Source organism: Chiloscyllium punctatum, chromosome 15 (genome assembly GCF_047496795.1).
Source record: "Chiloscyllium punctatum isolate Juve2018m chromosome 15, sChiPun1.3, whole genome shotgun sequence".
Taxonomy (NCBI): domain Eukaryota; kingdom Metazoa; phylum Chordata; class Chondrichthyes; order Orectolobiformes; family Hemiscylliidae; genus Chiloscyllium; species Chiloscyllium punctatum.
The window spans coordinates 79,991,996-80,005,217 of NC_092753.1; the positions used below are offsets into that span (position 1 = coordinate 79,991,996).

The window sequence follows — 13,222 nt, forward strand, 5'->3', positions numbered from 1 at the left end:
ACTTGCTGAGATATTTGTATCATCGATAGTCACAGGTGAGGTGCCAGAAGACTGGAGGTTGGCAAACGTGGTGCCATTGTTTAAGAAGGGTGGTAAGGACAAGCCAGGGAACCATAGACCAGTGAGCCTGACATCGGTGGTGGACAAGTTGTTGGAGGGAATCCCGAGGGACAGGAAGTACATGTATTTGGAAAGACAAAGACTGATTAGAGATAGTCAACATGGCTTTGTGTGTGGGAAATCATGTCTCACAAACTTGATTGAGTTTTTTGAACAAGTAACAAAGAGGATTGATGAGGGCAGAGAGGTAGATATGATCTATATGGACTTCAGTAAAGCGTTTGACAAGGTTCCCCATGGGAGACTGATTAGCAAGGTTAGATCTCATGGAATACAGGGAGAACTAGCCATGTGGATACAGAACTGGCTCGAAAGTAAAAGACAGAGGGTGATGATGGAGGGTTGTTTTTCAGACTAGAGGACTGTGACCAGTGGAGTGTCACAAGGATCGGTGCTGGGTCCTCTACATTTTGTCATTTACATAAATGATTTGGATGCGAGGATAAGAGGTACAGTTAGTAAGTTTGCAGATGACACCAAAATTGGAGGTGTAGTGGACAGTGAAGAAGGTTACTTCAAACTACAACAGGATCTTGACCAGATGGGCCAATGGGCTGAGAAGTGGCAGATGGAGTTTATTTCAAATAAATGCAAGGTGCTGCATTTTGGGAAAGCAAATCTTAGCAGGACTTATATACTTAATGGTAAGATCCTCGGGAGTGTTGCTGAACAAAGACCTTGTGCTGTACTCAATACTCTGACCAATTAAGGAAAGCACACCAAATGACTACTTTACTATCCTATCTACCTGAGACTGTACTTTCAAGGAGCTGTGAACCTGCACTTCAAGGTCTCTTTGTTCAACAACACTCCCTAGGACCTTACCATTGCGTGTGTAAGTCCTGCTAAGATTTGCTTTCCCAAAATGCAGCACCTCACATTTAACTGAATTAAACTCCATTTGCCACTTCTCAGCCCATTGGTCCATCTGGTCAAGATCCTGTTGTAATCTGAGGTAACCCTTTTCACTGTCCACTGCACCTCCAATTTTGGTATTATCTGCAAGCTTATGCCTTCTTATGTACCTCTTATGCTCGCATACAAATCATTTATATAAATGACAAAAAGCAGTGGACCCAGCACCGATCCTTGTGGCACACCACTGGTCACAGGCCTCCAGTCTGAAAAACAACCCTCCACCACCACCCACCCTCTGTCTTCTACTTTCGAGCCAGTTCTCTATCCAAATGGCTCGTTCTTCCTGTATTCTGTGAGATCTAACCTTGTTAATCAGTCTTCCATGGGGAACCTTGTCGAATGCCTTACTGAAGTCTATATAGATCACATCTACCACTCTGGCCTCATCAATCTTCTTTGTTACTTCCTCAAAAAACTTAATCAAGTTTGTGAGACATGATTTCCCACGCACAAAGCCATGTTGACTATCCCTAATCAGTCCTTGCCTTTCCAAATACATGTACATCCTGTCCCTCAGGATTCCCTCCAACAACTTGCCCACCACCGATGTCAGGCTCACCGGTCTATAGTTCCCCATGGCTTGTCCTTACTACCCTTCTTAAATAGTGGCACCATGTTTACCAACCTCCAATCTTCCGGCACCTCACCTGTGACTATTGATGATACAAATATCTCAGCAAGAGGCCCAGCAATCACTTCTCTAGCTTCCCACCGAGTTCTAGGGTATACCCGATCAGGTCCTGGGGATTTATCCACATAACCCATTTCAAGACATCCAGCAGTTCCTCCTCTCTAATCTGGACATTTTGCAAGATGTCACCCTCTATATCTTCCATATCCTTTTTCACAGTAAATACTGATGCAAAATACTCATTTAGTATTTGCCCCATTTTCTGCGGCTCCACACAAAGTCCGCCTTGCTGATCCTTGAGGGGCCCTATTCTCTCCCTAGTTACCCTTTTGTCCTTCATGTAATTGTAAAAACCCTTTGGATTCTCCTCAATTCTATTTGCCAAAGCTATCTCATGTCCCCTTTTTGCCCTCCTGGTTTCCCTCTTAAGTATACTCCTACTTCCTTTCTACTCTTCTACATATGCTTCCTTCTTTTTCTTAACTAAACCCTCAATTTCTTTAGTCATCCAGCATTCCCTATACGTACCAGCCTTTCCTTTCACCCTGACAGAATATACTTTTTTTGGATTCTTGTTAACTCATTTCTGAAGGCTTCCCATTTGCCAGCCGTCCCTTCACCTGCGAACATCTGCCTCCAATCAGCTTTTGAAAGTTCTTGCCTGATACCATCAAAATTGGCCTTTCTCCAATTTAGAACTTCCACTTTTAGACCTGGTCTATCCTTTTCCATCACTATTTTAAAACTAATAGAATTATGGTCGCTATCTTCCAAGTCAATAGAGTAAACAGCTTGTGAGGGCCTGGTTTTTTTTAAAAGTTGGAACAATAGAAGCAACATGAATAGGTGAAGTCAAGCTCCCATAGAACGATTTGTTTTAATATAGCTTTCAAGTGTTGAGGTTTGAAGTTGTCTTTGGCAGCTGTGATTCATCTCTTAGCTGCAGTTCTCTTTGTCTCTACCCCAGTTTACTCATGGTGTTCTTTTCTCCTGGATTGGAGAAACACCACATGTGAGACTATCTATTTCATTGAATTTGACTTTGCCAAAGGTGTGTTAATGGGATATTACTGTATTGGAATAGTTGATGTTCAGTAGTTAAATAATTACTATTAGACTTAGAATAGAGTTTATATGGACAATTCTTTCTTTTGTTTGTATTTTAACTGGGTGTAAGAATAAAGTGTGTTTTGCTTAAAGCTGAGTTGTGTGACCAGTCAAATTACATCTGGAACACCGCACCTTATACTTCTAAATCAAATAAAAGTTAGGGTCTAGGCTATCTCCTTGACATAGTTTAAGGGAGTTTGGTCTGGCCCATAACAATAGAATAAAGTAAAATTGTTTAAGTAGCAATTGGAAACTGAAACTCACAAAGCACAGAAGATAATATTTCTAAAAGCCTTTTTAGTACCTGTACAAACTAAGCTTTTTATGCATTTAAAACTTGCAATCAAAGGTTGGCAATGTAACACTTCACTGTTTAATGAATGACAAACTTTTTGAATCTGTAAAATTGATGAATCTGCATTTGATTGGTTCAGTGCAGTATTATACAAACAATTGAGTTAAGAGTTTGACCAGTGTGCTGAGGCAGGAACCTAGCCAATAGGTTAGCCACAAGTCTGTACATACTTTCAATCTTCAGTTTATTTCCTTGCTAATATTGTCTGGAGAATGCAATTTAAAGGCCTGCAATACCCAGTTACTATGTAACATGATGAATTTACAGTTTAAAATGGTTGAGCTTTCTTATAATTTAAATTATTGAATTCATTCTAATCAGGGTATCATTAAAGTTAGTTGGTTAAGTCTTGCTATTATTAGTCCATTTAAATGTTTTGTAATTGTTTTTATCCATTAAAATAATAACCTCCACAGGTATAGTGGAATCACCATGTATTTTGTGATTAATCTCCATCACAACTAATCTTTCCTGTTTGCCACTAATTGTAAAAAGCTTCAGCAGTAGATGGCATTTGGCAAATCCCTTAATTTTTACATTATTTGATTTCCTTTTACTGGTTCTAACTTCTGTTGGTTTATTAAATTTTACCTTTTTAATTACAGAAAAATATATTTGGATGTGCAATTCTAATCCATAAATTCAAACGTAGAGCCATTGTTGTGTTGTTGTTGACTCAAAACATTAACAAAGAGGAAAATAAAAGCAAAGTACTCTGGATGTTGGAATTCTGAAATAACAACACAAGTGCCCGAAGTACTCAGCAATCTGGCAATATCTAAGGAAAGAAAAGTGGGTTATTAGGTGACCTTTCATCAGAACTGGTGGCAGTAATTCTATTTGTCTCTCCACAGATACTGCCAGACCACCTGAGTATTTCCAGTGTTATCAGGAATGATATGTTTCTCTGTTTTGTTTCAATTATTGAGAATCTAATGGACAGTAAACTAATTTGTATTCTGCTATCTCACAGCCCGGGTGGTCAATTTATACGATGGGAAGGTTGACCTTGTGGACAGTTGTTTAGAAGAAACAGGTGGTCTGGGTGTGAACATCGTGATAGACTGTGGAGGTTTGTTCTGTATTTATTAAAACCAACAGCTTTTTTAAGCTTGTCAATTTAAGCAGAATATTTTAGGATGTTGTAAAGTTTTCTATTAACATTTCACAATATTGTATATATTTAAAGACATATGTTTTCCCTTCATTGCCCTCTTTCCTATCTGGACAGCATGCTACAGTGTCCTTCCATTTATCCAGTGGCCTACATCATCCAAAAGGCCTTTGCAGAGTCCTAGAGATGTACAACATGGGCCAGCACCCGGCCCATGTCCCTCCAAACCCTTCCTATTCATATACCGATCCAAATGCCTTTTAAATATTGCAATTGTACCAGCCTCCACCACTTCCTCTGGCAGCTCATTCCATACACGTACCACCCTCTGTGTGAAAAAGTTGCCCCTTAGGTCTCTTTTATATCTTGAGCCACATGCAAGAAGTGTCAGTGATTGATTCTGTGTAAAAGGAATCAAACATGATCTAGTACACACCCACAAATATGCCCTTGCAACATACCTATTTGTTATGAACAGGACCACAAGTTATTTTCCCATCCTACCCAAATACTGAATACTACAGCCATTTGATAGCTGTCCTACCATTTCATTGATATCAACCAAGGCACTCTGTGCTGACTAGAAGTTGAATTTTGATTTCATTGTCTTTATGGCTCAGAGATTGAGACAATTTTTCTGGCAAGGAGCAAGGGATAAAGTAGTAACTACAAACCAGTCAGTCTAACTCCAGTGATGGGGAAGCTATTGAAAGCAATTCTGAGGGACAGGAGTAATCTGCATTTGGAGCAGCAAGTATTAATTAAGAACAAACTTGATGACTATGAACAGTCAACATGATTTTTGTTCGAGGGAGGCCATGTCTGACCAATTCCACTGAAGTTTTTGAAGAGGTGATCTGGTGTGCAGATGGGGGCAATGCTTTTGATGTAATCCACTCAGACTTCCGCAAGACTTTTGATGAAGTCCTGAATGGGAGACTAATAGCAAAGGTAAAAACCCATGGGATCCAAGGAAATTTGGCAAATTGGATCCACAGTTGACTGAGTAGCAAAAAGCAGAGGATAATGGTTGAGGGCTGCTTTTTCCGACTAGAATTCTGTGTCCAGCTGGCTCCCAGAGGGGTCAGTGTTGGGGCCTCTTGCTGTTTATATAAATAATTTAGACTTGAATGTGGGAGTTTAATCTGTAAATTTTCAGAAATTACAAAAATTAGTTGGTGGTAAGTACTGAGGAGAACAGCTTTTGATTACAGGTGCATAGAGATGGGCAGGTCAGATGAGCTGATTAGTGGCAAATGAAATTCAATCCAGATAAATGTGAGGCGATGCTCTTGGGCAGGGCAAACAAGGCGAGGGAATATGTAATGAATGGTAGGACCCTGGGAACCACGAAGAATCAGAGGGACCTTGGTGTGCATGTCCACCAGTCCCTTAAGGTATCAGGACAGGTGGATAAAGTAGTCAAGAAAGCATCTGGGTTACTTGCCTTTATTAGTTGAGGCACAGAGTTTAAGGGAAGAGAGGTCATCCTGAAATTGTGTAATTGTTGCTGAAGCCTGATCTCGAGTATTACATGCAGTCCTGGAATGTTCATTATGGAGGAATGTGATAGCATTGTAAAGGGTGCAGGGGGCATTTACCACAATTTATCTGGCCAGGAGGTTTTCAGTTATGTAGCAAGATTGAACAGACTGGGGTTGTTTTCCTTCGAGTAGAGGATACTGAGAGGGGACATGATTGAGATGTGTAAAATTGTGAGGGGCATAGGTAAGTTGGACAGGAAGAAACTTTTCCCTTTAACAGAGTGAGCAATGACTAGAGGCATAGATTTAAAGTAAGGGCCAGAAGGTTTAAAGAATAGTGTTGGAGAATAGAGAGGCTTATGGGGTTCAAGTGCATAATTTTTTGAAATTTGCATCACAGGTAGACAGGGTTGGTTAAGAAGGGGGAAAGTGAGGACTGGAAATCCGAATCAAGGGTGTGGTGCTGAAACAGCACAGCTGGTCAGGCAGCATCCGAGGAGCAGGAGAATTGACCTTCAGTCGTTAAGAAGCTGCATGTTTTCGTGCACTTGCCATCATGGCTTAGACTTTTGAATATAGGAGTTAGGATGTCATGTTGATGTGGGTGAGGCCTCTTCTGCAGTACTATATGCAGTTCTGGCTGCAGTGTTATAGGAAGGATATTATTAAATTGCTGGGAATGGAGGGTTTGAATTAAAGAAGTAGGCTGGATAGGCTGGGACTTTTTTCACTGGAGCGTAGGAGGTTGACTGGTTACCTTTATAGTGATTAATAAATTCAAGAGGGGCATAGGTAAGGTGTATAGCAAAGGTCTTTTTTTTCCCTCCGACCAGGGAGTTCAAAACTAGGGGCAAATATTTGTGGTGAGACGAGGAAGATTTAAAAAGGACGTGAGGGGCACCTTTTTTTACACGCAGAGACTGGTTAGGTGCGGAATGAACTACCAGAGGAAGAGGTAGATGCAGAAACATTTATGGCACTTAGAAGACATTTAGGTAAGTACATGAATAGGAAAGGTTTGGAAGGATATGGGACAAATGCAGGTTTGTGGGACTGGTTTAATTTGGGAGCATGGTCAGTGTGGACTATTTGGACAAAAGGATTTGTTTCCATGCTGTATGACTCTGTGATGCTAAATATTTAATGTGTAGTTGCAACGCCAAAGCATACAAAGCTATGGACTGAGTGCTGAAATATGAATTAGAATAGTTAGGTGTTTGTTTTTTGCTTGGCACAGAAGGGATGGGCTGAAGAGCCTTGTCCTATGCTGCAGATCGCTGATTCTGTGATTCTGAGGCTATTAGCTTTGAGTCTTTGGAGTTATTAAAATATTGTTTTTAAAATTGCTTGTTAATTCAAAGGATTGGTTTAAATATTAGTAATTATGTTTTGATTTTTTTGAATTGTGTACATGTGGTAATTGTGATTTTAATTCTTGCCTACTGAGACTGCCTGGAATTAAATCATTGGGGCTTGTGTTTTCAATTCAAAACCAACCCGTTGCATTTTATTGTTCAAAAATCAGAGTAAACAGCTTTTCATTTCAATCAAGGAGGGAGCATATTTATTTTTCACAGATTTTATTTTAGTCCATTTTTTTGTTTTTTGTTTCTCTCCTTCCTCCATTATAGAAATGACTATTCCAAGAATATTGGAAGGACCTTCCCCCCACCCCACATCCCCCCCCCCCCCCCCCCCCACCCATGTCTGCGTGGGTTTCCTCCGGGTGCTCCGGTTTCCTCCCACAGTCCAGAGATGTGAAGGTTAGGTGAATTGACCATGCTAAATTGCCCATAGTGATTACTACAGAGGAACCTCAATTATCTGAAGGTCACCGGTGGGGAGTATTTTCTTCAGTTAATCGGATGCCGGATAATACAGTGCTGGATAGCATAGTTAGCCAAACATCATCATGTTCAGATACTGCAAAATTCAGTTAATCGAATGTCGGATAATCGAGGTTCCTCTATAATTCAAAATCTGTCTACGCTTTAAATTTGCTTAATGTCCCAGCATCCACTGCACTGTGGCGCAGTGAATTCTACAGATTCATGACACTGAGAGAAATAATTTCTCCTCGTGTCTGTTTTAAATCTGCTTCTTCTAAAAACCATGGCATCTCAATCTCGATTGCCCTACTTGAGCATCCTTAAGTCTATCTTGTCAATCCCTTTTAGCATCAGATCTCCTCTTAATCTTTTAAACTTCAGAGCGTATAGACTTAAACTTCTCAATCTTTCTTCATAAGACCAGAACCTCGTATCTGAAATGCCTCCTATGCAACTGCAGCCCTCCTCAAGTAGGAGACCAAAATTGTATGCAATACTCCATCTGCGGTCTCATGAATGCCTTGTACAATTGCAACAACACATCCCTACTTTGATAATCCAATCCTTCAGCAATAAATGCCAAAATTCCATTCACTTCCTTATTATCTCCTGTATCTGCATATTAGATTTCTGTAATTCATGCACATGGACCCAGATCTTTCTGCACCACAGCACTCTTGATGTTTATCTCCATTTGGAAAATAAGCTACTTTTCTATTCCTCTGACCCACATTTATCCACGTTTAGCTTCATCTGCCAAAAATTGTTCTATCCTCCTAATCTATCATATCCATTTGTAAATTTCTTGCTCCTTCATTGCAGCTTACATTCCCACCTATTTTAGTGCAAATTTGGCTATCATACTTTCTGTCCCTGCATCCAAGTCAGGCGTGTATTCATTCAGTGTTGCTTCATCAGAAATCCTGCAACTCTCTCTGTAACAGCATTGTGACTGTACCTACACCAAACAGACTGCAGTAGTTCAAGAAATCAGCTCATCAGCTTCTGGAGCATCTGATGGAAAGCTACATATGCTGGCCCAGCCAGTAATTCCCACATCCCACGAATGAAGTTTTTAGAAGTTCAAGCAGTAAAGACATCCCTAGGTAGAAGTGATCACAATATATTTGGATTTTATATCCAGTTTGAAAGGGAGAAGCTGGGGTCTAAAGCAAGTGCTTGAATGAAGCTGAACATGGGCCACTTGTGGGCATGAAAGCTGAGGCTGCCGAAGGTGGACTGGCATGATATGCCAGGGATAGATCAATAAGTATTCGACAGCAGTCACTTAAGGGGATATTTCAAAGTACTCAATGTATATTCCTGATATAAAGAAAAGAATCTAAATGGAGGGATAACTGTAGAAATTAGGGAAAGCATATAACCGCACAAAGATGAGTGGCATGTCAGAATTGGTGAGAAGGGCACAAAGGTTAATCAGAAGGAAAACATTAGAATATGAGAGTAAGATAGCTAGGAATATAAAAATGCAAAGTGAGAATTTCTATATGTATTTAAAAAGGAAAAGTGTAAGTGAAGTGTTGGTCCTCTCAAGAGAATGAAGATTTAATAGCAGATAATAACAAAATGGCAGATGAAATTAGGACAGTTTTCATTTGCCTTCACAATAGAGAATGCAAAACAAACTTTACCGTAATAGCTGTAAATGCGAAGGTAAAAGAGAGAAGCAAACTCGGCAAAATTACAGTTAAGACAGACATGGTATGTAGAAAGTTTAAGGCTGACAAGTCTCTGAGTCCAGATGGCCTTCATCCTGGGGTCTTAAAAGTGGTTGCTAGTGACATAGATGTAAGTTTCCAGTTAGTCCACTTTGAATTAGCTCCTTCCCTCTGTCCATACTCTCTCTCCTTCACCTTTAGTGGTTTGCACTGCTCTTAACAGACTTTACATTCATCAGTTGGAAAGTGCTGGTGATTTATTGGTGTTGGGTTAATCAAGGAAAACATATTGGTGCTTTCATCATGAGAAAAAGAAATCATTCAGTTGTATGTGAGTACTTCTGGATATATAAACTAAATACCAGTTAGCTTGACATCTGATGTGGAGAAAGTGTTAAATAGACAATTAAAGCAATTTTAGCTCTGCACTTATAAACACTAAGGTCAGGATAAAAAAAAGTGCTTATGACGGATGTCCTGTAGAAAATACAATTGAAAACCAAGCGGAACACAAACGGTTCAGAGGGGAAGTGAAATAGCATGTTAGAGAAGCAAAGAGGAATTATCATAAAAGAATGGCAGCCAACATAAATAGTAACCATCCATGAAGGCATGGGGAAAAGGGAGGAGACTGGCACAAAGTCAAGATCCTGATCATTAATATAGATCAGGAAAGGTAAGGTCCCAGTACTGACCCCTGGAGAAATCCGCTCCAAAGTTATGATAATGCAGACAACCGATGGAAAGAGTATTTCTGCACTGTAACACCTCTATAATTTGGATCTAATTGGGAAGAATCAACACTATTTCATCAAAGAAGATCCTGTTTAATGTATCTGTTAAATTTCTTTGAAGGAGCTAAATGCAAATGGATTTTGGGAGCCTGTAGGCACACTGTAATTCCCAGAGGCATTTCTAAGATGCTGAATCAAAAGTTGTTGTGGAAATCAGAACTTCATGGTGTACAGGCTAACATGTTGGATCAAAGGTTAGCTGGCTGGGAGAAAATAATGTATGCATAGCCTGTTTTTTTTTCTGATTGGCAGCATGTGACGTTTGGTGTTCCTTAGATGTCTGTGCTGGATCCTCTTTTTACAGTTAAACTTTTTACAGTTTACATCAATGACTTAGATGAGAAGAGAAAAGGCATGGTATCTAAATTCACAGCTGGCACCAATCAAGGCAGAAAAGCATGTTATGAAGAGGTGATGGGGAGCTTGTAATGAATATAGGTATGTCAACTGAGGGAACTGAAGTCTGTTGAATAGAACATAATGTAGAAAAGTGTGACATTGTTCACTTTGGCAAGAAAAATGAAAAAGCAGGTAGAGTTTAGGAATAAAAAGAGGACAATCACACTGCTGGGAGTGTACTATGCACCCTCAAATAGTCATCAGGCAATAGAGGAACAGATATTTAGATAATTCAGAGGTATGTAAAAGCAATAATAGGGTAATTCGGGATTTAAACTTCCCAACATTAATTCGGCTAGCTACAGTGTAAAGGGTTTGAACAGAGCAGAATTCTTGACATATATCAAAAAGAGCTTTTTGTATAAAATATATAAGGTCAATGAAGGGCTATTGTTGTGCTGTTTCTAATTTTGGGAACATTGCTTGGCAAGTGTTTGAGGTGACGAGAGCATTTGAATGATAGTGAGTACAATACTGTAGGTTTTAAATTTGTTATGGAAAAGGAACAAGGTTGTCTGCTAAAAAGGGTTTTGAAATTGGGGAAGAAAAATTCTATTAAAATAAGGCACAAATTTGGGCGACATGTTCCCTCACAGCACCAGAGACCCGGGTTTAATTCCCGCCTCAGGTGACTCTGTGTGAAGTTTGCACGTTCTTCCCGTGTCTGCGTGGGTTTCCTCTGGGTGCTCCAGTTTTCTCCCACCGTCCAAAGATGTGCAGGTTAGGTGAATTGGCCATGCTAAATTGCCTGTAGTGTTAGGTGCATTAGTCAGGGGTAAATGTCGGGGAATGGGTCTGGGTGAGTTGCTCTTCGGAGGGTCAGTGTGGACTTGTTCGGCCAAAGGGCCTGTTTCCACACTGTAGGGAATCTAATCTGATCTAATAAAAATGTACTGAGAACAGCTGTTTCTGTCTAAATCTACAGCAGAAGAATTTGGGTGAATTTAGAAGCAACAAGCCAAGAGGACATGGATGTCTTGGAATATTAAGAATGAGATAAAAAGGGAAAGAGAGACGCTTAACAAGTAAAAAGGGAGAAAATCAACAGAGGTCCTAGTAGAGCACAACATGCAGGGGGTGAACATAAGAAAACCATTAGTAGAGCAAAAAGGGGGCCATGAGAAAATACTGGCAGATAAGATTTTGGTGATTCTCAAGATATTCTATAAATCAAGTGGAAGAGGGTAACCAGGTAAAAGTTGGACCCAGTCGGGTCCAAGGGGACAATCTGTAAATGGAGCTAGAGGACATTGGTGGGGTGATAAATGAGTACTTCACATCTGTATTCACTTGGAAATGAGGATATAGAAAAAGAATTTGCAAAGAGGTACTGTGAGGTTTTTGAGTAGTTTGACATAAGAAGTGAGGAGGTACTGGAGGTTTGGGGGTTTAAAAGTGGTCAAATCCCTAGGTCTAGGTGAGTTGTAATCCAGGCTGCGATAGAGACCAGGGAGGAAATTATAGCAACTTTGACCCAAATCTTTAGTTCCTTTCTGGCCGCAAGAGCAGTGCCAGAGGACTGGAGAACAGAAAATGTCATTCCAGTTTTCATAAAGGATGGTAGACATAAATCAGGGAATTGCAGATCAGTGAGTCTCTCATCAGTGGTAGGCAAATTATTGAAGAAAATTCTGAAGAAAATTAAGCTCCACTTGGAGAGGCAAAGTGAAGTCATGTCTAACAAATTTGATTGAATGTTTTAAGGCGGTGCCCAGGTGCGTTGGTGTGTTTTATATGGGTTTCAACAATGCCTTTGACAAGGTCCCATGTGGGAGACTAATAAGTAAGATAAAAAGCACAAGGGTTCCAAGGTAACTTGGAAAGTTGTGGCTTATGGGAGGAAACCGTAGTGGTAGAAGGCTGTTTGTGTGACTGGAAGCTGGTGTCTAGTGGTCTACACCGGGATCAGTGCTGGGTCTCTTTATTGTTTGTGATATATATAACAAGAAGAAAATGCAATAGACAATAGACAATAGATGCAGGAGTAGGCCATTCTGCCCTTCGAGCCTGCACCGCCATTCAATATGATCATGGCTGATCATTCCTAATCAGTATCCTGTTCCAGCCTTATCTCCATAGCCCTTGACTCCACTATCTTTAAGAGCTCTATCCAATTCTTTCTTAAATGAATCCAGAGACTGGGCCTCCACTGCCCTCTGGGGCAGAGCATTCCACACAGCCACCACTCTCTGGGTGAAGTAGTTTCTCCTCATCTCTGTCCTAAATGGTCTACCCCGTATTTTTAAGTTGTGTCCTCTGGTTCGGCATTCCCCCATCAACGGAAATATGTTCCCTCCTGCCAGAGTGTCCAGTCCTTTCATAATCCTATACGTTTCAATCAGATCCCCTCTCAGTCTTCTAAACTCAAGGGTATACAAGCCCAGTCGCTTCAGTCTTTCCGTGTAAGGCAATCCTGCCATTCCAGGAATTGACCTTGTGAACCTACGCTGCACTCCCTCAATCGCCAGAATGTCTTTCCTCAAATTTGGAGACCAGAACTGTACACAGTACTCCAGGTGTGGTCTCACCAGGGCCCTGTACAGCTGCAGAAGCACCTCTTTGCTTCTATACTCAATCCCTCTTGTTATGAAGGCCAGCATGCTATTAGCCTTCTTCACGACCTGCTGTACCTGCATGCTTGCCTTCATTGACTGGTGGACAAGAACACCCAGATCTCTCTGAACAGCCCCTTTACCTAATTTGATACCATTGAGGTAGTAATCTGCCTTCCTGTTCTTGCCACCAAAGTGGATAACCAGACATTTATCCACATTAAACTGTATCTGCCA

General features: G+C 40.6%; 1 protein-coding gene across 10 annotated transcripts in view; it reads left to right on the top strand.

The window, feature by feature from the left end:
* Window positions 1–13,222, top strand: part of cryzl1 (crystallin, zeta (quinone reductase)-like 1) — a 97,607-nt gene that overhangs the window by 62,045 nt on the left and 22,340 nt on the right. For all 10 annotated transcript variants that reach the window (XM_072585599.1, XM_072585606.1, XM_072585601.1 and 7 more), the window contains one exon: window positions 4,108–4,206. In XM_072585599.1, the coding sequence (XP_072441700.1) occupies window positions 4,108–4,206 (99 nt within the window). The remainder of the gene's footprint in view (window positions 1–4,107; window positions 4,207–13,222) is intronic.